At 41.3% G+C, this 25,430-nt stretch overlaps 4 protein-coding genes across 4 annotated transcripts; 3 read left to right on the top strand and 1 right to left on the bottom strand.

Moving 5' to 3' along the window:
* Positions 1-1,397: 1,397 nt before the first annotated feature.
* On the top strand, positions 1,398-2,837 carry KVR01_007282 (uncharacterized protein). The gene is made up of 2 exons (XM_044786733.1): positions 1,398-1,667; positions 1,741-2,837. Exons 1-2 carry the CDS (start codon positions 1,506-1,508, stop codon positions 2,614-2,616), a joined length of 1,038 nt encoding a protein of 345 aa, XP_044643535.1. The 5' UTR covers positions 1,398-1,505; the 3' UTR covers positions 2,617-2,837.
* A 646-nt stretch (positions 2,838-3,483) lies between these two features.
* Positions 3,484-3,834, top strand: KVR01_007508 (uncharacterized protein; the record flags this gene model as incomplete). Its single annotated transcript, XM_044783597.1, has 1 exon — positions 3,484-3,834. One exon carries the CDS (start codon positions 3,484-3,486, stop codon positions 3,832-3,834), a length of 351 nt encoding a protein of 116 aa, XP_044643761.1.
* Positions 3,835-5,153: 1,319 nt separating this feature from the next.
* On the top strand, positions 5,154-6,596 carry KVR01_007373 (uncharacterized protein; the record flags this gene model as incomplete). The annotated part of the gene is made up of 1 exon (XM_044787572.1): positions 5,154-6,596. One exon carries the CDS (start codon positions 5,154-5,156, stop codon positions 6,594-6,596), a length of 1,443 nt encoding a protein of 480 aa, XP_044643626.1.
* Positions 6,597-13,225: 6,629 nt separating this feature from the next.
* On the bottom strand, positions 13,226-14,918 carry KVR01_007626 (uncharacterized protein; the record flags this gene model as incomplete). Its single annotated transcript, XM_044786919.1, is given in 2 exon segments — positions 13,226-13,239; positions 13,259-14,918. 2 exon segments carry the CDS (start codon positions 14,916-14,918, stop codon positions 13,226-13,228), a joined length of 1,674 nt encoding a protein of 557 aa, XP_044643879.1.
* Between the last annotated feature and the right edge of the window lie 10,512 nt (positions 14,919-25,430).

The raw sequence follows: 25,430 nt of genomic DNA, 5'->3' as shown, positions 1-25,430 counted from the left end.
TGCACATCCATGAGCTTTGAACATCAACTGCGAGTTGGTGTCTGCGACTTTGATCCGTCAAGAGAAACAATTCTGTGCCCAACAAAGTAAAGAGATCGAAAGGACAATATGCCGCCTACATTTCATTGTGTATCATCTACAGTCTCTAACGATCCCTGATTCGCTCTCGATATTAAGTACGTTCAAAGATGCCCAGGTGATGCTGACTATGAGTTCCATCACACCTGGGCATAGTTCGGTTTACTTATTGGACACGACCGTAGACCGGCGTCCGAGAAGCGCTTCAAGACAGTTGATAGGATTCGAAGGATTTTAAGCCTTGTAATATATGTAGTCCATTAATGCCGGACGGTACACTAGATGCCATTCCCACCGGGGCCCCATGAACCTACCCTAACAGGGGTCAGACGAACCAGCAGTTCGGTGCCAAGCTCAACGGTCCGGGGTTCTAGGCCATATTGCAATGATGCACGGATCTGGCAAGACTGGCCGATCTCGAGTCATGATGCCCCGGTAAAAGAACATCGATGTGCTCGATCGAATGACGTAACACATCCGAGGTTTTCGGACTATCTGGTTCTTCCTGGCTTTCTAATTCTCTTCGAATCCTGGGGAAAGTATTCACCTGTATCCATTCGACCGAATGCGAGCTTATTCATCATCTTGTAGGTACCTAAACGTGCTTTCTGATAGACTGCTCAAGTAGTAGGCTGGTCAGTGTGCCCGTCGGCGTACGGGCCATCTGTCGCGTCAGATTATTCATGTCTTGCTAAGTCCGCACTTTCCGATCCGATTACTTGTCCCTGGCTAGTAGCCGGGTACGGTTGTATGCTGTGGAGCTGCAACGGTCGACCCAAACCAATAACGACTCACCTGGGCAGGTTTGATGGTTTGAAGCTAGGTCGATGACGCTGCGCTCTTGTATGCCCAGCCCAGCCCACCCGAGAGCCTGTAATGCATGCATACCTACGATATCGCGGCAGTAACTTGCGCGTCTCTGGCTTACGCCCTGAGCTGTCACACCGGCCTCGGAAATCCACAGGCCAACAGAATTGGCCGGACCAAAAAAAATTGGCGGATCGCGCACCTGTTCGATTATGTAGAGCTGCCAGCTCGTGTAACCATGGGGCTGAACAGACAGGTGCATGGCAGAGTGGATTATGCAGCAGCAGGGATCGGCAGTTACCGATGAGGATTAAACACAAGTCAACTGCATGGTGGCCCCGTCGATGTCACCATTGCGAGCCCTAGCCGCATGATGAGTGGACCCCGAAGCCAAATGCCAAATGCTCCTCGAGAAAGCTTGCCTACTTGGGACTGACAAATCCGGGGCGGGTCGTGGCATATATAATTTCGCCGTGTCCATTTGTCACACACGTGCCATAGCATGAGTTGTTGAGAACTCTTCACCTCACCACTTAATTGTCTTTGTCTGACGTCCACGGGTACCAGACCTCACTCATCAACCCAAATCACAAAGCCTTGAAGGAGATCAGATCAACAAGATGGCGCCTTCAACTGTGAAGCAATGGACGATCACAAGCACTGAGAAGGGCTTCGATGGCCTAGAGTTTGGCGATGCGGAGTTGCCCAAGGTGGGCGAGAAAGACGTCTTGGTCAAGATACAAGGGGCCTCGCTGAACTACCGTGACCTCATCATCCCCAAGGTAAGCATGGACCAGATGAGTCAACAATCTACAACGAGGCAGGTGTAACAGCAGCGCTTACGTCGTGTCACAGGGCAAATACCCCTTTCCCGCCAAGCCCCCGATCGTTGCCTTGTCAGACGGTGCTGGTGAGGTCGTCGAAGTCGGAAGCAGTGTCACCAGGTTCAAGCCCGGCGACAAGGTCGTCACACTCTTCAACCAGGGCCACCAATTCGGCCCCGTAGACATCCCCGCAGCGAGCAGCGGCCTCGGCGGTGCCGTCGACGGCGTGTTGCGAGAATACGCCGTCTTGAACGAGAACGGCCTCGCCCGTGCTCCCGCAAATCTGAACCCTCTCGAGACGGCGACCCTGACGTGCGCCGGCCTCACGGCGTGGAACGCGCTGTACGGCCTCAAGCCCCTCCTCCCGGGCCAGTGGGTCCTCGTCCAGGGCACAGGTGGCGTGAGCCTCTTCGCCCTGCAGTTCGCCAAGGCCGCCGGCGCAAAGGTCATCGCCACCTCGTCCTCGGCCGACAAGCTCGAGACCCTCAAGAAGCTGGGGGCCGACCACGTTATCAACTACAAGGAGGACACGAACTGGGGCCCCACGGCCAAGAAGCTGACGCCCGGTGGTGCCGGTGTGGACCACATCATCGAGGTCGGCGGCGCCGCGACGCTCGAGCAGAGCGTGCAGGCTATCAAGTTTGAGGGCATCATCACCATCATCGGATTCTTGGGCGGCGTGAAGGCGAAGACGTCGGCGCTCGACGCGCTGAACCACATCTGCACGTTCCGAGGCATCTACGTCGGAAGCCGACAGCAGCTGGAGGAAATGGTCGCAGCCATCGAGGCTAACGACATCCACCCCGTCCTCGATAAGACAGTCTTCAGCCTGGAGCAGACGAAGGAGGCGTACGAATACATGTGGGCGCAAAAGCACTTCGGCAAAGTTGCCATCAAGGTGGAGTAAGACACGACCTAAAGTGCTGTTCAAATAGGTGGATGACGTTCCACATTGAGAGCCAATCTGGATGGGCCAGAACTGTAATTTATTGTCCGAGATACCGAAGGGTTTAGCTTCCCCTGCGTGCGAGTTTCATGCTATTATAAGCCATCCCAGCCCGAGCAACATCACGACGTGAATCACCAAGTCGCTGCTAGAACATTTGAATGAGAAAAATTATACACCGGCCTGTCGCGAAACATATTATCATTTGATCAATGAAATTGTCTAGCTGCAAAAGCTCCTGGGAATCACTTACGGGCAACCAGTCGGATGAAACGCAGCGTAGAGCCTTTCCGCGCCGTACAACTTTGAAGCTTATCACCCGTCCGCTCGCATGATTCAGGGACTCCGGCCGTACCGTTGAGCGTTCCATTTTTAATTCCCAGCCAAGATGACTGCATAAAATAGACTTTGCCCGTCCGTTAAGCTCACGAATCGCCCAGTGCATCCAGAAGTATAATATTTTGAGCGGCCCCCTCAGGGGCGCGAGCGGAAATGTGTCCGTACTGCTTGTGACGAAGTGCAAACATTCATCACCAGTGTTACAAGCACTGTCAAGCCAAATTCGCGAACCCTCGATCACAAATGCATCGATAAATGCAGACGATACCAGCGCGGAAGGATCACGTTGGAAGATGAACGGTTGATAGGGACACATGACACCGTCTGGTATGTGAGCTCAAGGAGAGACCACAACAGTCCAGTCACTCATCTCTTGCGGAACAGAAATTCGATTATCAAGACGCACGCAAAGAATACCAAGTTGCATCCACAGATCTTGTCGGAGGTGTCAAGCGGCCGGCCTGATATCTGATCCTTGTCAACGGAACTATGGTCGCCATTCTTACGCTCATCGTGCCTATCCTCGGGTTCCTCATCACCAGCGCCCTTGGTGCGCCCAAGCCAATGAGCGGGAAGGAATTCAAAGAGCAAGGCGTCTGGGGCCCGACGGCAGTGTGGTACTGGCGATGTCTGTCACCGTTCATCATCGAGGCCTCGTGGGACCTCGAGCATTGGAAGCCATCCAGCGTTTGCCTTGAGGGGACATGCTGCTCCATACTTGCGGACGGCCCACTTTGTAGCAAGGATGCGTGCAGGTCCGTGTCCAAGGAGTCAGGCAAACCAAAGGCCCAGGACCCATTGACGGTGACAGGAGGAAGAAGTCCTTCAAGAGGCACATGAATAGGCACACAATAAAATTAGGTTTTCGATTTTCGTCTCGGCTGCCAGATACCTTTTTCGTATGTTCTAGTCTATTATATAGAAATATAAAAATATATAGTACTATGTATTTATTAGTTTTTTATAACCAAACTTTTAATCTAGTAATTAAGAGTTTAAAGTATATTTAAAATTTTTATATATATTCTACTAATAATTTTATTACTTAGTTTGTAATATGTATTGTAAAAGAATAATTGAAACTCAAGTAATATAGGCATCTTAAGGACTTAGAATGGTTGAAATATTCTTGGATCGTGAAGACGCGCCAAAAGGGCTGCTTTTATATTACATCAAAGCTTAAAAAAGAAAGGAGGCCACAAGCTAGTCGCTGCTCCAGGGTGGCTCATATACATCGGCTCTCGACAAATGTAGAGGTCACATCCGTGATACGAGACAGTACCCTGGAAAGCTCTGGGTTGTACTGATGGATGCATCCCGAGGTCTGGGTGGAACTGTGAGATGTAGCTCGTTGGTGGAATAAAAAAGCTGAACAAGAGAGAGGCTCATCTGAGAGGTCATAACCGCAAGCCCTGGTAGGCACTGGTCATAAGAGCTCGAAGCGTGTTTCCTCAACTTGTCTATCTTTGGAGCGAAGTTGAAGTTAAACTTGTTTTGAAATACGTTTAGAATTATTAGCCAGCGCTTAATTACAGCCAGCACCAAAAGACGATTGTTGCTAGAGTGGTAGCAAGAGCCAGTTGAATTCTGCTCGTTAAGGAAGAAAAAGTACTGCTGGGTAAACTGAGTGGGCTAACTCTGGCCGCAAATAAGCGATGACCAAGCACAAACTTGACCCATGAGAATATGTGTGTTTTGAAAGAGGACTAGGTACCACACCACGCTAATAACGACCGTGATCACGCCCAAAATGACCTGCAAATGCTCGCATACCGGGATAGTGTCTTTCGCGCCATTCTGAGAGTAGCTATTTTAGGCGCTGAAAGCGAGAATTAGGTGTGTCACCCGCCGGCAAAGGAGTGTGGATTGATAACTCGTATGTCGTGGGGGAGCCTCCCCCCCGCCCAAAGTGGCTAGAGAAAGCCTCCCATGTAACACCCGTTAGCTTATCGCTCCTTCCAGCCCACAGCGCCTAATGAGCTTTGATTGCGGGCTACATCGTGTATCTGACATAATCTTTTAGTTTATTTTAGACTTTTAGGGGATTTGGGTAAATTGTAAGGCCGTGTCTATTAAAAAGTGGTATTTGAATCTGCAAACCAACTTTCATTGTCATCTCCAAGGAACATTTCGTTTTCTCAACAGAATAACGGGCCAAAATGTCCTCAAATCTTTCACTCAGTGTACTCATCATTGGTGCTGGACCATCCGGAAACACAGCAGCGGCAGCGTTGGCATCGGATGGTCATATCGTCACCGTCCTCGAACGGCATCCTCAACTTCAGACACGGGGAGGTAATATCATCGTACAGCCTTCTGCAGTTCAATGCCTGAGCCTGATCGGCATTTCGGAGTCATTGGACCGAGTATCGGTGGATTCGACAAATCATTGCTTGTGGAGATGGAAAGATGACAAGCCATTCACAGAAACAACAGCAATTCCAGACGGAACGACTCGGAAGCTCACGGATAGACCGTCGTTGCAGCGGGTCACTTTCGAAGCTGCTGTTGACGCAGGAGCGAAGTATATGTTTGGAAAGCCTGTCATCCTTCTCGACGAGCACGAGAGTGGCTGCATTTTGGTGAAAGTTGCGGATGGCGATGAATACCTGGCCGATCTGGTCATCGGTGCCGATGGAATCAAGTCAAGAGTCCGCGAGCTGATGTTCCCTGGACAAGACATGAGACCGGTGACGACACCTGAATGCATCTTTCAGACGGAGGTCGACATCGACATCGTCCAGCAAGACCCAGTCGCCGCCCCGCTTGGCGTCCTTTCACACCACCTCATGTTCGGCCCTGGGCGTTACTGCGTCGGCCGGCCAACCGCTCACGGCAAAATGCGTTTACTCCTTTGCAACATGGAATACGGCGATCCCTCCACGGATGAAGATCTCGGCGCAACCTGGAACTCTGATGGGGACCCTGCCGAGCTCCGCGTTGCATTCAAGGGTTTCGGTGCGCCGCTGCGTGCCTACATTGAGTGCGTGGTGCGTGGCGGCCGCCCAATCGACAAGTGGCATGTCGCCACCGCACCGAAGATGAAAACCTGGCTTGGATTTAGCGGACGCTGCGTTCTTATTGGTGATGCTGCCCATGCCATGTTGCCACATACTGCCCAAGGAGTGAGCCAGGGTATTGAAGATGGCCTGGCCATCAGCACAGCTCTGCGATGGGCCATGCAAAGGGAGGACCTGCCTTCCATTCTACAGAAGTGGGAGTCCCTACGAAAGCCGCGCGCCGAGAAGATGTTTGACGTCGGCCATAAGAACATCAGCATGTTCACCCTCCCCGACGGGCCGGAACAAGAAGCCAGGGATCAGAGACTCGCGACGACGGGTCTCACCGGGAAGCCAACAGACTGGAAATCTGTTGAAATGGATGAGAACGCTCCTAGGATGTCACCAGAGTATACAAAATGGGCCATGTGTTATGACGTGGTTGTAGAGGTGAGCCGTATTCTTGAAATTCAACCTTGGCGGACGTCTGACAATGACCTTTCTGTTAGACCAACAGAGCCTTCTCCACGGGGCAGTCTTATTGAAAAAAGAACTTCATTAATCAATATCTTCAGAGTAAAATTAAAGTTAAAGCTGTCTTGAAATGGGTTACCAAGCTTACAAAGATTTTTATTTTTCTTTTATAAGTGATACATAAATCCTTTCATGACTCTATGTATAGGGAAGATATATAATTCTTGATAGTCTTTATTGAAAACTTCGGCATGTGGTCCTTCTTGTGTAATGACATTGACTGTTCATCTTGTTTAGAAAGGCAACGAGATATGGAAAGGATCGTGGCGGAGTTGTTGGGGAGTCATAAACAATCTGAAATCTGGGGACGACTGTAACTCCAGAGAGACCCTTGTGTTCGTGGGCTCACCGCATTTGTAGTCTGGCTGACGGTGGCCACCTCTAGACGGGTGATCCACTTCTGTCCTGACGGTGATTTCCAAGGTTGGAAGGTCGGAATGGGTTTGGAAATCCGGTGACGCACTTAGTGCCTTTGGCCGTCCATGCCAAGTAGTTCGTGGTATGTCAGGCGCCCACGATAGTAAAATAGAAATCGAGGTCAGAGCAACTACTGCCAACCTGTATAGCACATGGACCAGGGATGCACCCTATTGGTCCGAGGCTATTGAATGTAAGGAGAAGTGGAGAGAGACTTTTACAGATCTTATTTTTACGACGCTCGCATTAAATGTAAGCTCATGTTGCCGAGGCATTTGCCTATCACAGTAAGGATCACAACCCTTTTTGTGACAAGAGCCAAATGTTAGACTCCGTACAATCAGCTTTATTCCACTTCAAAGCACATGCATGACACTCGAGCTGGTCTTCTTTGACCTCATCTCTCTCTGCTTTAATCTTTTACGCGGGGCATGCGAATGCCACGTCTCCTCGTCCAAACGTTTTATCTATCTTTCATATCTTATCTCAACCGTCACTGTCAGGAAGCTTGCGAATCTTGTGGACTTGGCAGCTGGTTGTCACCATCTGAGTACCCACGCTATTGGATCCTAACAGCTCAGAACGAAGTTTATACAACAGACAGTCTTAAACCAGCAATTTCTATTGGAGAATGAAATCAGCCCACCACATAAGGGTTTCGTTTCTAATCAACTATAAAATAAATTTTGGGGGGTGCTTTCCGATGTGGGAAAAGCTCAAGACCCAGCGTAGAAAAAGAAAAGAACAAGGACCCGGTGCCAATAATGGTGCAGAGAGAATACACTACCCCGCCATATAGACGCCCAGAAACTGACAAACGGTCAGCTTACGCTTCATCAGCAACTCGAACTCATAATCGTATAGTCCTTTGCAACCCTCGGGCTATCTTGCCAAGTACCATGATGGATTGTGAGGACCCTCACCTCGGATTCAAGTTCCGAGCTTCATTCAGTGATCGCTGAAACGGCCAATATATAAAGCGAGCTGATTTCTTATCAAGTCCAACTGACTGTGTTCTTTCATCCATCAGGAACATCATCAGCCTCCCTATCAACCATCATTCTCAGACCCGCAACTCTACCCTGCTCCTTAGCTACCCAGAATGCAGCTCAACGCGATCCTCGCTCTCCTCGCCACGGTTTCTGCGGCCACCGCAGTCTCCTTTCCCGCCACTGGTGAGCGCCAGGCGAATGGCCTATACCATACTTTCGTTGACGAATCGGGAAACACCACCACCGAGTTCATCCCGGCAGCCGAGGTGGAGCGTTCCGCCACGGATATCTCAGATATCGCCTTGGAGGCGCGCTCCAAAATTGCCAAGCGCCGTCAGGGCTGTGGCGGCGGGGTCAACACGGGCGACAGCGATGAGGCCAACAGGCTCCTCCTCAACTTTCTTTCCGACACCGACATCGTTGACTTGGGACAAGGTGAAGCTTGGGGAGTAAGTACACTCACCAGGCCAAAATCAAAATTACACGAGAACGGAGATTCACACAAAAAAAAAACGGAGGGTATACAGATACACTACCACCCCCCCCAGACTGCAGCCAATTAGAGAGCTTTATTCAACCCCTCAACTATATATACTACCTACACTAAATACTTTTATACCCCCTTCTACCTATAGACCTACCTTTCCTCCTCTACCCACCTAATAATACTCCTTTACTAACCACTTATTATATATAATATAGACTAAATTCTTCTTATAATTAATTATTTTACTATTAAAAATACCTTTTTATTAATTAAAATTAAGTTTTTTTAATATTAAAGTAATAACTTTAATTTTAAACTATATATATTTTAAAGTATAATAATAAGTAAACTATTATAATTAAAACTTAAATATTATAATTATAAATAATTACTAATTAATACTGTTTAATCCTTTTAACTTTTAAAACTTTTCTATAATAAATATAATATCTATTTAAAGCTTAAAACTAATTTAAATTTAACTATAAAATTTATTAAATTTCTAATAATAACTATAAAATTAAGGTTAATTTAAGTATATTTTAAATATAATTAAAATAATTAATAACCTTTAACTATTATAATACTTAATATTACTATTATTAAAGTAAATTATAAATAGTAAATATTAACTTATATAATTAAATTAATAAAAATAAATAAAAACTTATAATCTAAAAGGGTATATATATTTATTATAATTTTTAAAAGTTAGTAAAGTTTAATATAACTAAATAAGATTAATAAAAGCCTAGTAAAAGTTTCTTATTTATACTATTTAAAACCTATTATTTATTAAACTAAAAACTTAAACTAATACTTTAATAAAAATATTTTAATATTATTTTAAAATTAAATATAATAAAAGATTAACTAATAAATTAATATAAAAGAAATAAGGAATTTATATTTTAGTTTAAGCCTTATTAAACCTTTTAAAAGAAAAAATATTAATATTATTTTTAACTAATAGTAAGAATAATATTATAAATATCTTTTAATATATTATGAAATAAATTATATAAATTTAAAAGAATTACTTTATATAATACCTTTTATTAAACTATATTTATATAATAAATAATAAAAGATATTATATTTTTAAAATACTTATATAATCTATATAAGGAAGAATTTACTTTTATTTTAAAATATTATTAATAGTAAAAGAAAATAAACTTTTAATAACTTTTAAAATAAATTTATAAGCTTTTATTATTATTAAATTAATAATTTAATAATTTATATAATTAATTATAATATTATTTTAATTAATACTTTTAAATATAAATTCTTTAAAGCTTATTATTAACTATATATCTTTTATATAAATATAAATATTACTCTATATATTAAGAAAAAAATAGAAGAAGTTATTAATAATAAAGGAAGAAGAGAAGGAAGTAATCCTAAAGGAGGAAGCTAATAAAGGAGAGAATTCAACTCTAGCCTTATTTAATATACCTAAAAAAAATAAAGCTATAATACTTATAAAAATCCCTAATTTTAAGAATATTCTCTATACTTATTAAACTCTATTTAACTTTTTTAAATTTATAAAATACTTAACTAATTAAAAGATTTATAATATAGCTTAATAATACCTTTAAAAAAAGTTTTTAAATTAAATAGTAATTATTAACTATTTTTAAACTTAATATATTAATAAAGGAAAGAAGATTATTATTAAATAGGCTATTTATAAAACTTATTAGATTTTTAATTTTAGTTTATATATAACCTTTTATAAAAGTTATATATTATAAGTTAAAGGTTTTTAAATTATAAAATAAATAATATTTTTATTTAATTAAAGCTATTAATAAAATAATTAAAAATAGTTTTATATTTTATATTTTAAAGAAATATATTAAAAGATAGCTATCTTAAAGAAGTTTAATAAATAAAAATAACTTAATAAACTTCCACTTTAAATCTTATAAATAATATTTAAGCTTTTATTATAATAAAAGTTATATAATATATATACTTAAAGGGTAAATCCTATAAAATAATTATTTATTTATAAATTATATTTACTTTATTAATACTTAATTTAACTTACTCTATATTAATTAAATTATTAATTATAAAAGTTAATTACCTTTTAAAAAAGAATATATATAAATTTTATTAATTAAATTATAACCTTATAATAGTAAATCCTTTCTTTATAATTTATTTATTAATAAAGGTTACTATAATAAAGGAATACCTTTATAAGATAATTATATTTACTATAGGTAAAGATAAAATCTTTATAAGTTATAAAAAGCTATTATAGGTAAAAAATAACTTTAATAACTTTTAACTTAAATAATAGAATAGGTAATAAAATAAAGATAATTATAACTTTTATATAATATATTAATTTAGTATTTAAGTAAAATAATAAAACCCTTTAATCTTTAAATTAAATAGACTTTTATAATAAAAAATTAATAAGAAGCTATTTAATAAAACTAATAGTTAATAATAAAGCTTATATAACTACTAACTTACTAATAATTAAAGTAATAATTTATAAAAATAACCTTACTAACCTTATTAATAATAATAATATTAATATTAAAGTTAATAATTAAAAGCTTTATATAAAGGTTTATAAAACTATTAATTAACTATTATAAATTAATTTAATTATAAAGAACCTTATTAATAATAAAAGGAGATTTAAAAGGAGATTATAATATTTAATAACTTATTAAAGTACTTTAGGTAATAAAAAAAAAGTAATAAACTATTAAATTAAAAGTAATAATAAAAAGATTAAAAATTAAAAGTTAATAAAGATATATATAATTAATAAATATAAATTTTAATTTTATATAGTAAGTAAATAATATAAATTAAGGTTAGTATATTAAAGTATATTATATTTATATACTTTTTTTTTTTTATATAAATCTCTATTTTTAATTACATAATATAGATACTAGACCGGCGTTCTAGATTAATCATATTGTTTTAAAACGCAGCTTTAAACTAATACTTGTCTAGTACCATTACAATAGTGCCGTCTCCTTCATCTGCCCGTACAGCAAGGGGTACAAGTACAAGAGCGATATCGCGGGCAATTGGAATTGGATCAAGACTACGCTTTATGGACTGAACAGAGGCGGATATGCGCAAATCCTTGGCGGTTCAGGAGATTGGACCTCCGGGTACACCTGGAACGGTGACTACTACTGCTAGTAGTTAGCTATTTTAAAATTTAAAATTCTTAATTTATACTTTCAAAGTAATCTTTTAAATAATTTAATATTTTATAACTTAGAATAAGGTTTATTAATTATTTATTTAAATTATTTATAAAGCTTAAAAACCTTTAATTATAAAAGTTATTTAAAAATAAATAACTTTCTATATTTAAATATTATTTTTAATAAAATTAATATTATAAATCTTGTAATATTATAATATATATTATTAATATTATATTCCTTTCAAGTATTAAACTTAAAATAATTATTATAATATAAAGGTTCTATATATATCTTTAGATATATATAGAATAAAAGCGAAATTATATTCTATACTTCTATCTAATATAAACAGCACCTCTTGTGGACACCTAGGTAAAAATAGAAAGTAAGGGTAAAAGTTTAATTAGAAGCTAGCGTCCACCTACCTAGTAATTTCTAAAAACCTACCTAATATCTATTTTTCTTAGTAACTCCCTTATATTTATAAGTACTTTTTAAATTAATATTAAAAGACTTTATAGTATAATTTCCTTCTCTAAACTTTAATATTTTAAGTATAAACCCCTTTTAATACCCTTTTTAACACACCTTTTAACACCCCTTTACCTTTACTTTTTAACACCCTTCTAATACCCTTTCTAACCTATATACCTTTAGGAATTAACTCCCTATTTAGGTACTAACTAAGTATTTAAATACTAATTAAATACTAAAAGGCTAGAAGATAAAAAGGTAAAGGTAAAGATTATACTTTTTCTAATCTTTTAATACCTCTTCTAATTTTCTAACCCTTTAACCTTTTAACCTTTTAATATTTAATTAATATCTAAATACTTAGTTAGTACCTAAATAAGGAGTTAATCCTTAAAAGTATATAGGTTAAAGGGAGCGCTAAAAGGGGTGCTAAAAGGGGTATTAAAAGGTAAAGGTAAAGAGTTTTAAAAGGGGTACTAAAAGAGATCTAGAAGGGGCTTATACTTAAAATACTAAAAATTTAGAGAATCCTAGTTAGGTATATAGTTTTATATAGGCCCTATATATAAAAAGTTAGTACTGGGTAGGTCTATAAAAATCATTGGGTAGGTGGATGTTAGAGCTGGGTAGGTGGATGCTGGCTCTTTAATTAGAGGTGTCGGGAAGTGCAGGTTGCACAGCACTCCTACTTCCCCCAACCCGAATTTCACTCTGTGCCTAACTGCAAGTGGCTGGGTGGAATTATCCTGAGAGGCCCAGCTTAACAAACTTGGAACATTGTCCAGTGAATTCCCGCTGGATAAGCTGCAACCCCCGTGTTTTAGTTCCAATCGGGATCGACATCAAAAGCTCCACCATGCTTCCTTGATAAATGATCATAACAGGACTGGGCCGCAGCGAAAGTTTCCATACACTTCCAGCAGATATGGATTCGACAGCCGCCACACGTCATGTGGTTGCAACCATACGTCTTCTCGATCGCGGTCTTGCACCTGGGGCACTCCTTTATCCCCAACGACTTCATCAGCAGCTTGTCCGCTTCAGATGTCCCCGCTCCACAAGCTCTGGATTCGGCGCACGACATGCCGGCATGACCACCCGGAGAGTGGCACGAGGTACACGTCACCAGTGCGCACCTGGGGCAGGTGTGCATACGATCGGTACCGACGCGGTAGATCGTGCTGCAGTTCGGCGCGGGGCAGTAGCGGAACTCGAGTGGGTTCTTCGTGACATAGGACTTGAAGGATGACTCGAGCAAGTCCTCCATTGCCCCCATGGACAGGTTGTTCTCCAGCTCTTCAAGAGAGAAAGTGGTCCCGCACTGGTCAGCGTTGCCTTTGCAGATGACGGACGCCTGGGCCTCGTTCGAGGTGAAAGCCGACTCGCATAAATTCTCGAAGCAGTCACCACAATACACATGCCCGCATTTCGTGGAGACCGGGTCCTCGGCAGGCGTCCAGCACACGCAGCAATCGGCATCCTCATCACCATTGTCCACGGCGCTTGGCCCCTCTGCGTCGACGAGTTCTTGGGCTAGGCGGCGGTGCTCATCCGATCCGGAGATTAGAATTGCTTTCGGGTTGAACGGATCATCGAAAGTTGCACGGATGCCCCCGATCGCGCGTGATATACTCCGGAGCCCACCAGCTCGTGCCCAGTGTAGCTGTTTCGCGTTGACTGTGATGGTGAATGTAGAAGCCGAGCTCTCTCTGAGCACGGTCGCCAGTAGATCCCTTGTTTGCTCGAATTGATCGGCCGGCCCATACAGAGTAATGACACGCTTCCGCCTGTTTCGTATGATGACGGTGCCTGTGTCATTCTGGATAGCCTTGACCTTCTCGTAGGTTTCCTCATTGTTCCTCAAGGAGGGACTCCATAGTGGTGCGCCGTCGACTGCAGCAATCTCGCCAGCGAGGATCCTCTCTAGAGTGTCTGCTGCATCCGCAACATCTTTCCTGTTTTCTCCTTCTATCTTCAGAACGCTGTATCCATTGACTGGGGCATAGCAATTGAACCAAAGCTTGGCATCTTTCCAAGCCTGTGCGTGGGCGTTGATGCGTTTCTCCAATGCTGCATAGATCCGGGTCAAAACTCGAAACTTGGCGTTCGTGAGAGCTTGGACGCTCAGCTTGAGATTCTTGGCAAATGGAAGTGGAGTATTGTTCAGGAGGGTAGCGGCTTTCTGGGCATCGACGTCCTCTATATAGCGAGCAACAGCCTTCTCTCTTTTTGACTGTGGTCCACTAGTGTCCTCCCACCATGCGAGCTGGCCAATGTCGGTCAGGAGGGACTTCACAGAGGCTTTGGCGGTATTTGAATCAGTTTTGTACGTTGCCTCTCCCAGGTTGATGATGCGCGGTTTCCAGTGGTCTGGAATGGCCTGCGCAACATCGATCCGCCCCGCAGAGCCTGGAACGGTCTTCAAGGCTACAGTCCAACCCAATGTATTTCGCCAATCGTCATTTCCGTGTGGCTTGTCAGCTTCGACTGTGTGGTTTAGAATCTTGTACTTGCCAGAGGCAAATCTGCTCTGAACTTTCGTAGCAATATCTCGGTTCCCGAAGTTCAGCCATACAAGCTTCACCGGGCGGTGCCACGAGCAGATGAGCTTTCTGCAGTCGATGCGGCGGTGACCCGTTAATGCTGGTGCACGCGAAGCTATTGCTACGGCCTCGATTGGGGAGTCCTTGGCACGCGCAAGCTTTGCACAGAGACGTCGCGCAAACGAAGGGTCTTCCACCTTGACTTCGGCGCTGCAGTGGGAGGCTTTCGGGTCCGCCGAACGGAAAATGCGAGTACTGGCTAGTTCATCCATGATTCCAATTTCGAGCAGGAGCCGGGAAATTGATCGAGCGTCAGTGTGCAGTGGGAGATTATCGAGGCGGACGGCAGAGAAGTCCGTTGGCATGGCCACCTTTGATACTGCCGCACCATCCTTGAAGGTGATGAGGCCACCCCCAAAGGAACGAGACCAGTCTTCTTTCAGCCTTGTATTCTAGAGGGCCAATGGGTTAGCTTTTGCAACGCCTGCTGACACTGCAAGTGGAGAAGGCGAAATTCGAAGTGGATTCTTACATCGTTCACCTCAGCTTCCGTCGGGGTGGCTTCGGCGTCTCCAGGATGGTAAAAGGCACACTCATCACCTTTCAGGCATTTTCCCTTAGCGAAGAAGGAGCATGGGACTTGCAGTCTCGAGTCGCCAGGAGTGTGATCGCGCTGACCACCTCCTTCCGATTGGTTCTTGACCGTGGGAGGCGCTGCTGGTAGGTTGCCTTCGTGCGAATATGTGCATCTGTCTCCCTTGTTACATGCGCCTCGGGCAAAGAACATACAAGGCCTGGTGGGATTCGACGTTGTACTAAGAGAAGGCAAGATCGGTGCAGCTGTTTGCGACTGAGCATGAAGGTAAGGACAGAGAGTACCCTTGGTGCAACTGCCGTGGGCGTAGAATCGGCACGCTGTACGTGGGTATTCGACCTTGACAGGTCTGATTGGAAGGATTCCCTCCATTTGTGAGATGTTTTCAGTGTTTTTCGGAGTTTCAAGTGCTGTCTGCTGCGTATGAAGGCGCCATTGCAAACGGCAGAAATCAACAATACAGAAGCTAGATATCAGTGTGCTCGACATATGCGTGAGGCCTACCGTCATATCATTGGCTGTGGACCATGCTGTGTAACTTGGACTGAGCGGGGAAGACAATTGCGTGAGTAAATGACTCCGTTTAATAGCATAAGTCTTGGCCCTGCTATTCCCGAGTCCTTCGTACAAAACGAAATTTTTAAAAAGGCTGAAATGGCCGTTGGTACGTACGCTGTCATGTAATGTGTGGTGGTGTAAGGAAAAGTCAATTGCTATGGATCACATTTTCATGATTCCTCGGCCCCGACTCATCAAACTTAAGTAGTTTCGTTCTTGATCCGTACGCATCCGAAGACGTATGTGGTGCCTTCATCGTAATAAAACGTCATAACGCCCCACGTCAAAAAAAAAAAAAAAAGGCCGATGTCAGTAAGCACCGAACCATACCTACTGGTTACGTGGTTGTTTCAGACTGGTTCTTGAGGCTACGATTGCAAAAAGAAAATGTTGCCTGGCGACTGGGAAGGGCAAACCTTTACAAATGAATCTTTTCAGTACCCGCCGGCTCTTTTATTGGAAACTTGCCATTCGCCAGAGAAATGATTTCCTTTAGCTGTAAATATTCCAGATGTCCCGGTATTCACCTCAAGTGGGGATACCCAAGGTGAAAAGCACATCCGTAGCGGTGGGGACAAAATTCCTGATTATCCCGGACGAACTCTGGCACGGAATCTATGTTATCAGATACCATCCACCGGCGGGACACTGCCGCCACAGAAGTGGAAATACGTAAATGCACGCGAAAGCATTGATTCGTTCTTTGTGTCATGAAGAAAGAGAATATCAAAATTCAACGAATAAAAAAATTCCTATCCACTGTGTCCTAAACAACTCTCAGCAACCTAGGCGAGCCACCGGCGGACAACGGCTCTGTGTTCCCCCGATCGGCGTCGCTGTGATTGTCAGCACAAGACCTTGTAAAGTTTCTCTGTTATGACCATCTGGGAAAGTATGGTCACTCACCTGTGTTGCTCCCGAGTTAGCTCTCGACGGTGTCTCGACCACTGTCTCGGCATAACCGGGCGTAGAAACGCGGTAAGAAACAGGCGATCCCCGAGCCTCGTGCGATACCGGGCCCCCGCGGTGGACCACACGAACCTGGTCCTGGTAAGAACTCCCCGGCGGCGCTAGTGATGGCGCGTGTCTTCTTGTCCTCCTACGGCCCGTAGGTGGATGAGAATCTGTATCGGATTCAGATTCGTCATGCAGAGGTGCATGTGGAGGAGATTGGACGCGAATTTGCGGAATCATAGCTGGGTCGGGTCTTGTGACATTATCGTATTGCGGGGTCGACCATTCGTTGTCCCTTGCTCTTGCTCTGCCTTCAGCCCTTATTTGGTTGTGATCCGTTCCCATTGTCCGTACACGTTGGCTCAACACGTCGAAAAGGGTCCTTCCTCCTTGTACGTGTGTGGTTTCGCTTCTATTCCGTATACGTCCCAGGTCATTTTCTTCTTGTACGATGGTTGAACTAGAGCTTGAATATGTGGGTGAGGGCTCTCGCTGCGCATTCCTCTCTGATGACCTTTGGCCCCGTCCTCTAACCGTGTCCTGGCGTTGATAGGATGCTGGAGGGTTGTGTCCTGCATACGACTGAAATTCGTACTGCACATTATTCGCCGCCATGTTATCCCTGCCGTGGTCGATGTGTGGGTTGGGAAGTTGAGCTGGCCCTGGTCTTTGAACAGTGTGGGTACCATTGGAAGAGTTTTGCCAGCTCCTGGCGCCCCTTTTGTCTTCTCTTTCTCCCTGGTAGGCCTCTCTAGCTGCCTCATAGGCTTTCAAACCTGCCTTGATGGCCTCTTCGCGAGCCTTTTCACGTTTTTTCATTTCCTGATTGTCTTTATGTTCCTCCTTCAACCGACGAAAGGTTTTGTTGCGCGAATTAAATATGACCAGAAAGTTATACACCTGTAGAATGGCCCCAATGCCAATGAAGCCGTCCATGACTGCAAGCAAAAAACACCAGTGGCTGCGGTGTGGATTGCAAGGAGCACCATCTCTGAGGTGTATGAAGCAAGAAGTCTTTATAACAGTATTAGCGAAGCATCTTTCAACAGACTAGATGTAGGTCGAATTTTGACTAAGATTTGGCAAAACTTACAAGAACGATTACGACGGAACCGATTGCCGAAAAGCACTCCGCTAGTATCAGGAAGACATACTTGCGGTAGGACCCCTCGAAGATTTTCCGCCCTATGGTCATGATTAAATGCCAACTGAACAGAAAACCACAAATCCCGGCTCCAAAAGCCACAGATATGTGGTTGACTCCCATGCGCATGTCGTCTGGCAGTGGGACCATCCCCGGCAAGTAGGAAAGAATTGCAACCACTAAAGATACCCCGGCAAGGAAAGTCTAACTCAGAATGACATCAGTAACTGGTAAACAGTGAAGAAAGAGTGATACTTACTTGAATCGACCTGACCCACAACCATGTTGCACACTTATTGTCGCCATGTCTCACTGGGCCGAAGTCGATGTAGTAAATTTTGACCAGTGCACAGATTTCAAGCACACACCACACGACTGCGAAACATATCATGGTCAAGACCGCTTTTAAAGCCCCATTATTTGCCGAACAACCATCAGGGCCCAGGATTACGAAGCACAAATATCCCTAGGAATGTAATCAGTGGATGAATGTTAGGTGGTGGATTGGAGGATTCTCACGATGGAAGTCACAATCACCGCGAGCCACGGTACACAATCCGTGAAAATGTAGAGGCGAAAAAGGGTCGGATGCCACTCTAGCTTCCTGAAAATACACTTCCTGAATGTTCCAGTGATGGACCAAATGAGACAAAGCGAGTTGGCGAAAAGGAATGTGAGTAGCCATATTCGATTGTCGGCCGCGGGGCATGGAGCAGGTTTGATCGAGCCTGCTGGCCTCAGGATCCCACCTGACAACGATGTGGCCACTAGAGATACGATGCACTGCGAAAGCCGTTAGTAAGAGCCAAAGAAGTAGATTTTATGCTGGTCAAATGTCCTGCCTGTAAGATTCCGTAGAGGCACCACCCCCTCTCGTAAATCCACGGGCCCAGTCCACTGCTGGGACGACCCGCTACTGGTGTCGGTGCAGTCATCATACCTAGGTATGCTGAGATTGGGGTAGACTTTTTCGACACCTGGGTAGGGCTCACTGTAAAACGCCACAGAATAAAAAAAGTATGATTCTTATGATGGGGCTCCTGAATGAAAATGTGCCTCAGCGTGCGGCATGTTCATACGGCGGTCGAAGTTGCTCTACAGCAGGGTGGGAACCGGGCTTTTTATACCTGGGCTGGCACTGATGATTCACTGAAAGAACACAAGTCACTCACGACTGCCATTTATTGAGAATCGTGGCTGTGGAACATTTTAGTACCAGCAAGGAGGCTAACTTGGTGGAGGACATCAGTACCTAGGTACCCTGGTAAGCAGCTCAAGCACTTTGTCAGCCTTGTTGCGGTGCACTCAGTATTACGGTCAGTTCCTGACCGCCAGGGCTTGGGCACTCCAGCCCCCAGGTCTAGACATGATCGGAACAGATTCCAATGCGCCCGGAACTTGTTAGATCACTCATTTTGTTCTCATGAAAAAGCCAAATCTCACCCAACCCTCTTTTCAATGTTGTCGCGAGCCCACCGGCTACCGGTAAGCTATCTCCGAATCCTGCTCAGTGCATCTGGTTATCATGGCGGACTGACGATGATGACATATAGAATGCCCTACAGTCATAAAAATATTTGAGTCAGCGAAATGGCGGGAACAATGGACGGAGATCAAGAATATCCGAACGGTACCTCTTTTGGGTCGTGCGCCTCGGGGGGCGGGGCTTGTCTGGATACTTTCGCGCCCTCTTTTCCGCCCTCGCCTCGTATCCTTCTTCTAGAGCTCAGATTCCAGCTTCTCCTTCTTATGTCTGTCTTTTTCATCAAGGTGCGCTTTGGGATCCATGAGATGCTGATTTACGCCCGTCAGATATTTCTTCTACTGCAATGCCGTCAGTGTCAAAGACAAGAGTGAAAGACCTCCACTCAACTAGAGCCGCTGAAAGAGTCGCTGGCGTGGAAGCGGCTTACAAGTTTGACTTGAGACCCAATATCTTCCTTTTTAGCGTGGGTCGATAATTTTCCTTGCGCTTAGCCTGGCGGAGCAGAGCGGGTGCGTATGCTCCAACGAACCCCGAGCGCGGTCGCTAGGATGCCTCTGAGGGATGATAACTACTCAAATATGGACCTAGTTAGCTTTGAGACGTCGTGCGTCATCGTTTCCAAGGTTATTGGCGTCGCCGTAGGGAGCTCTCGCGCTTCGTATCTTTGGTTTAGATCTGTGGTGGTAGCCTTCCGGCTGCCTCAGAGCCGTTATGAGCGGCCATATCTCATATAACAGGTCTAGTTGTGTGGTCGACGGGTGATTTGCCCCGCCACTTATGCTGACATTTGCGGAAAAGGTTTATTCGTGTAGGTCTTATTGATCCCAAGGATCCACGCATGACTAAATCATTTTAAAACTTAAAATGGTATGTGTAAACATACTGCAATCTATACTTTAATTCTATGAGAGCGAGGATTCACACCCGTTAAAACGAAGGATATACCTACTATTAAAATAAGTGTAGACTATTTATATATATTTTTTAGTTTTACTATTAAGTTAAAATTAAATAGTTAAAGTTTTAAAATAAATAAGATATAATATATCTTTTAAAGATTAATTTAATTAAGTTAATTATATAAAACCTTTTATAATAACTTTATAATTATTTATAATATTATTTATTATTAAAAGTATTTTTTTATATAAATATATTAAGTGGTATTTAATTAATTTAAGTAAATATTATTAATCTATTAAAAGTAAAAGCTATTATTAATTATAAGCTATTTAGTTTTAATATTATTAAATATTATATATAAAACTATTATATAACTTAAATAAATATAAATTAATTAAAATAAGTAAAAATAAATTTACTATTCCTTTAAAAGTTCTAACTTTACTCTATAAGTAAATACTTATTAAATAAAACTACTTAAACATAGTCACTTTATCTATTATACTTCTATTAAACTAAAATATAACTAGATAAGTTAACTACACTCTATTATTTAAGTTTATAATTCTAATAGCTCTATTATAAATAAAAGAAGAAATAGATATTAATAATTAGATTTATAACTATATAAAGGTAGACCTTTACTTTAATTAAATTAAATTATAATATAATGAAATAATTAAATAAAATTTAATTAATTATTAGTTTATTAACCTTATATTAAAAGAGGATTAAAATAAATATATAAACTAATTATAAACTTTATTTTTAAAAATATTATATAAATTTTATATATTAACTATTCTTTAAATCTCTATTATATAATTATATAATATTTAAGTTTATAATAATTTTATAATATATATATTAAATAAATAGTAATATATTTTTAATTTTAATAAAAACTTTATATTGAAATTTCTTTCTTAACTTTAAATTAATCTTTTAAAATATAGATTTTAATATTAAATTATATTAAGTTAAATAAAGTATTTAAGTATATATATTTTTAATTATAATTATATTATAAATTAAACTAGAATTTCTTATAATAAATATTATTTATTAATTTAAACTTTAAAAAGAATTGTTTATATAATTTATTATAAATTTAACTTTTATATTATAAAATAGTTTAAAAATAGAAGTAATAGAATATTAGAATATTTATCTATATAAATTAATATATAACTTTAATAACTTTAAAAAAGGGTATTTATAGGTGTATTCTCCGTTTTAGCGGCAGTGAATCCTCGCTCTCAATTCTATTACATTGCATTTCTAATAAATCGTGTATTTTGCTTCTAAGTTTGTACAATTATTGTTGTCCATCAATAGCGTCCCTCCTTAAGCTATCCATGTACCCACGGACATCGAAGAGATTGCCCCAAGCGCGTGTGTTTTGAGCATCCTGATGGGGGAAATAATAGTCTCCACGGAAACCACCTTCTGCCAAGGCAGCTGCAAAGAACGCCCTTATATCACTTGGTGCAACAGGAATATTCTGGTCTGGATCCACATCGCAGATGAGCAGAAGAGCACCTAACACACTAGCCAAACCACTTGACTGAGCACGGTTTATTTGTCCCAGAGTGACCCCGGCTTGGTGAATAGTGTGCCACCTATCCGGGTAGAAGGTGGGATCGCCCGACAGATTTTGCAAACACCAGTAGTCTAAGTACTTCTCCACCGTTCGATAAGTTTCTCGGGCTTGACTCCCTGCGTGGTCGGAATTCACAATGAAAATAGTCCTCCGTCTCATGTTGATAAAGGTAAACAACCAGTGGTTACCTTCCAAAAGGATTGGGAGGAGAATAGAATGTGAATCCTTTACTGTGATGTTAATGTTCGTCGGGTCGCCCGGTTGACCGGTACTGGGGTCCAGAAAACCTGGCATATAAGCAGGGAGAGCATGCAGCGGAGGGCCCTCGCCTTCCGCGTGCTTGAATTTCCGACGGATGTGGTCCCAGGTCAAGGCAGGAAGGGCCACGGTCTGGAGTCTGTTAGCGTCCCCATAATCGTAGCGATTCTGCGGACCCCGAACTTCTGGAACACATGCAACAGCTGCAAAGAGGGCATCCATCATCCGGTACTCAATCACCGCTGTCGGCGACCGAATGAAATAGGCGATATCGGATTTAGTCAAAATCAAATTTGGTTTGGCCGTAACGATCAGGGGAACCATACTCCCAATTCGGTTATCCTTTGTGGCACTGCCGATAAGACGCACATCTTGTTGGAGAGAAGGGGTGAGGAATTTGTGACCCCGCCCTGGCAGTCGATTCATAGCGGAGAGGGTCCTGGCTCTCGGATTTCTCGGTGCCGCCCCGTTCCAATATACATTTCTCGCACGGATCCGGAGGTCGCGTATGAGACCGTCGGGGTCGTTCGCAGCCTCCACAGTCCAGGGTCCACCAGGAAGCTGGGTGGCATAACCATCTATTCTAGCGCGAATATCAGAATGATACCCAGGACGTGGCCCACGGGGGGCTGGAGGCGCGGCCAATCCCAAGTTATTGTCTGCCCCATCGCGATCGGGATTGAAATCGCTGTCGTCTGAAAGAACAAGAGTGCCGTCGGGATCAACTGTTACGTGCGCAGGTACGACAGGAGCATTGTACATAGGTCGCTGATCGGCCATCGTGGGAAGAATATAGATACTTAATTGTAACTTATTGTCGAATAGTTAAATTTATCAAATAAAATGTGTGAGTATAACAAATCGTGTCGACCACAGGCTGCTGCATAGATGACTTGCATTTTATACGTTTCTAGGAGACGCTTATTATATCAATACTCAGCCGAAGTCCAATGAATTCCCTGCTTTGACATACCGCATGCAGCAATTACTTTTCCGATTTAGAAGAACAACAAAGCACAGAATTCTACCTGGGTATGCTACTGAAAGAGTACTAAGTACTAGTAAACAAAGCAACAGATAGGTCCACATGACCACATGGCCGCAATGATTACTGACGATTCAGGTATATTATAAGGATGGTGCTAGATTGGAGGTGCAAGCTCTAGGGATTAGTATTGATGATGACAACGGATACTTATACTACCCGGCTGTCAGACCTGTCGGTCGCCCCTTGTGCCGAGAGGCGCAGGGGCGCCCAAACTACCACACAGCTCAAAACTGTTATCCCATATAAATGCCTAATTTCAATGCAGATAATCTGTTTTAAATAAAAGAATAGAAGAAGTTAAAAAGTAAATTTTAATTTATGATTAAATAAAGAATAAGTATAAAATACTTATTAAAATCGAGGGTTATAGCTTAATTACTTTTTCTTTTTTCTTTAAGGAATTGAAATATTAAATATACTTAGGTATTAAGCTTTGTCTTTATCCAGGTACTTTCAAGCGGAATTCGCTGCTGTGGTCATCCCAAACCTTATGTTCTTCATTAGGAAGCTGTCACGGGAGGCGTGACTGCTAGCCACATGCCTACACTATAAGCCACTATCCACTCACCTAGTAATTATATCCACTCACCTAATTCCCACCAACCACTTACCTAATACTAATTTTTTTAATAACTCCCTTATATTTATAAGTAATTTTTAAGTTAATATTAAGAGACTTTATAATATAATTTCTTTTTTTAATTTTTAATACTTTTAATATAAGCTCCTTTTAAACTTCTTTTAATACTTCTTTTAATACTTCTTTTAATACTTCTTTTAATACTTTTTTTAATACTTTTTACTTTTATTTTTTGATATTCTTTTTAAACCTTCTAACTTTTAAATATGAACTTTTTATTTAAATATTAATTAAATATTAAAAAATTAGAAGTTTAAAGAGTTAAAAGGTTAAAAAGAATATTAGAAAGTTAGAGAAAGTATAGTTTTTACCTTTACTTTTTTAACTTTTAACCTTTTAATAATTAATAATATTTAAATATTTAAATATTTAATTAATATTTAAATATTTAATTAATATTTAAATATTTAATTAATAATTAATAAAGTATATAAGTTAGAAGGTTTAAAAGGTATATTAAAAGTATATTAAAAGGTATATTAAAAGGTATATTAAAAGGGTATTAAAAGGAGTTTAAAAGAGTTTATACTTAAAATATTAAAAGTTTAAAGAGTTTTAATTAAATATATAATTTTATATAAATTATATATATAAATTCTTATATTAAGTAAATAATTAAAAAAGTTAAATAAATAAATATAATTATTAAATAAATAAATATTAGCTTCTTTACTATTTAATTAAAAGATTATAATAACTAATATATAAATTAATTATTTCTAGTAATATATAAGTATTTTATTATTACTACCCCTCTTTAAAGCCTTTTTAAACGTTTAAATACTTAAAAGTAAGTTATATTTTTAAATAACTTTTATTAAGTTAGTTTATATATTTATAAAAGGCTTAAAAATTTTAAATAATATAGTATAAGTAATAAGTTATAGATAATAGTTTCTTAAGTAGTTTAATTAAGTTACTTCCTTATAAACACTACTTTTTAATACTATAATTAAAGATAGAGGCCTAACTAATTAAATAACTAAGACTTTTAAACATAGGGGCTTAAACCCACACCCTTAGTTAGATTAATTATTATAATAGGAGGTGCGACTGCTAGCTATATACCTATATCGTCTGGCTAAAAGACTATAATAACTAATTTGCGGATTGGCTATTCCTAGTAGTATATAAGTACCGTACCGTCACTGAAGCCACATGTGCTTTTGATGAGACAGCCACTCGGGAGATCTCGGAGACCAGGTCTACTTGAAGTCCCGCCTTCTAAAGGGATGAACGGCTTTGGTGACAAAGACCCCTAAGAAGATGTTGTAAGTCGCTTATGGAATATCCACATGCCCTTGTTTGCCCAGGTGACTAGCGATCGATCTCTCTGTCCTCAAAATACAATAGCACGTGGGCTGGGGTGACGGCGAGTAGTTCTCGTTTTGGGGGCGCGATGGTGACTATTACCCCAGAGCTGGTTGATACATATGGTGCCCACGCTGGTTAGGCGGACTTGCAGTGTACTGTTTAGGTACATGGCGAAAGTTCAGTTTTCATAAACCTTCACGTAATTCTGCTCACTCAGCCCTGAAACCACGGAATCCTGCATCACCAGCGCAAGCCTTGCAAACAGCTACCAATGACGTGGG

Source organism: Diaporthe batatas (genome assembly GCF_019321695.1).
Source record: "Diaporthe batatas strain CRI 302-4 chromosome Unknown Contig00008, whole genome shotgun sequence".
NCBI lineage: Eukaryota > Fungi > Ascomycota > Sordariomycetes > Diaporthales > Diaporthaceae > Diaporthe > Diaporthe batatas.
Note: the sequence above shows the minus strand (reverse complement) of the source record. Positions and strands in the feature narration are given on the sequence as shown.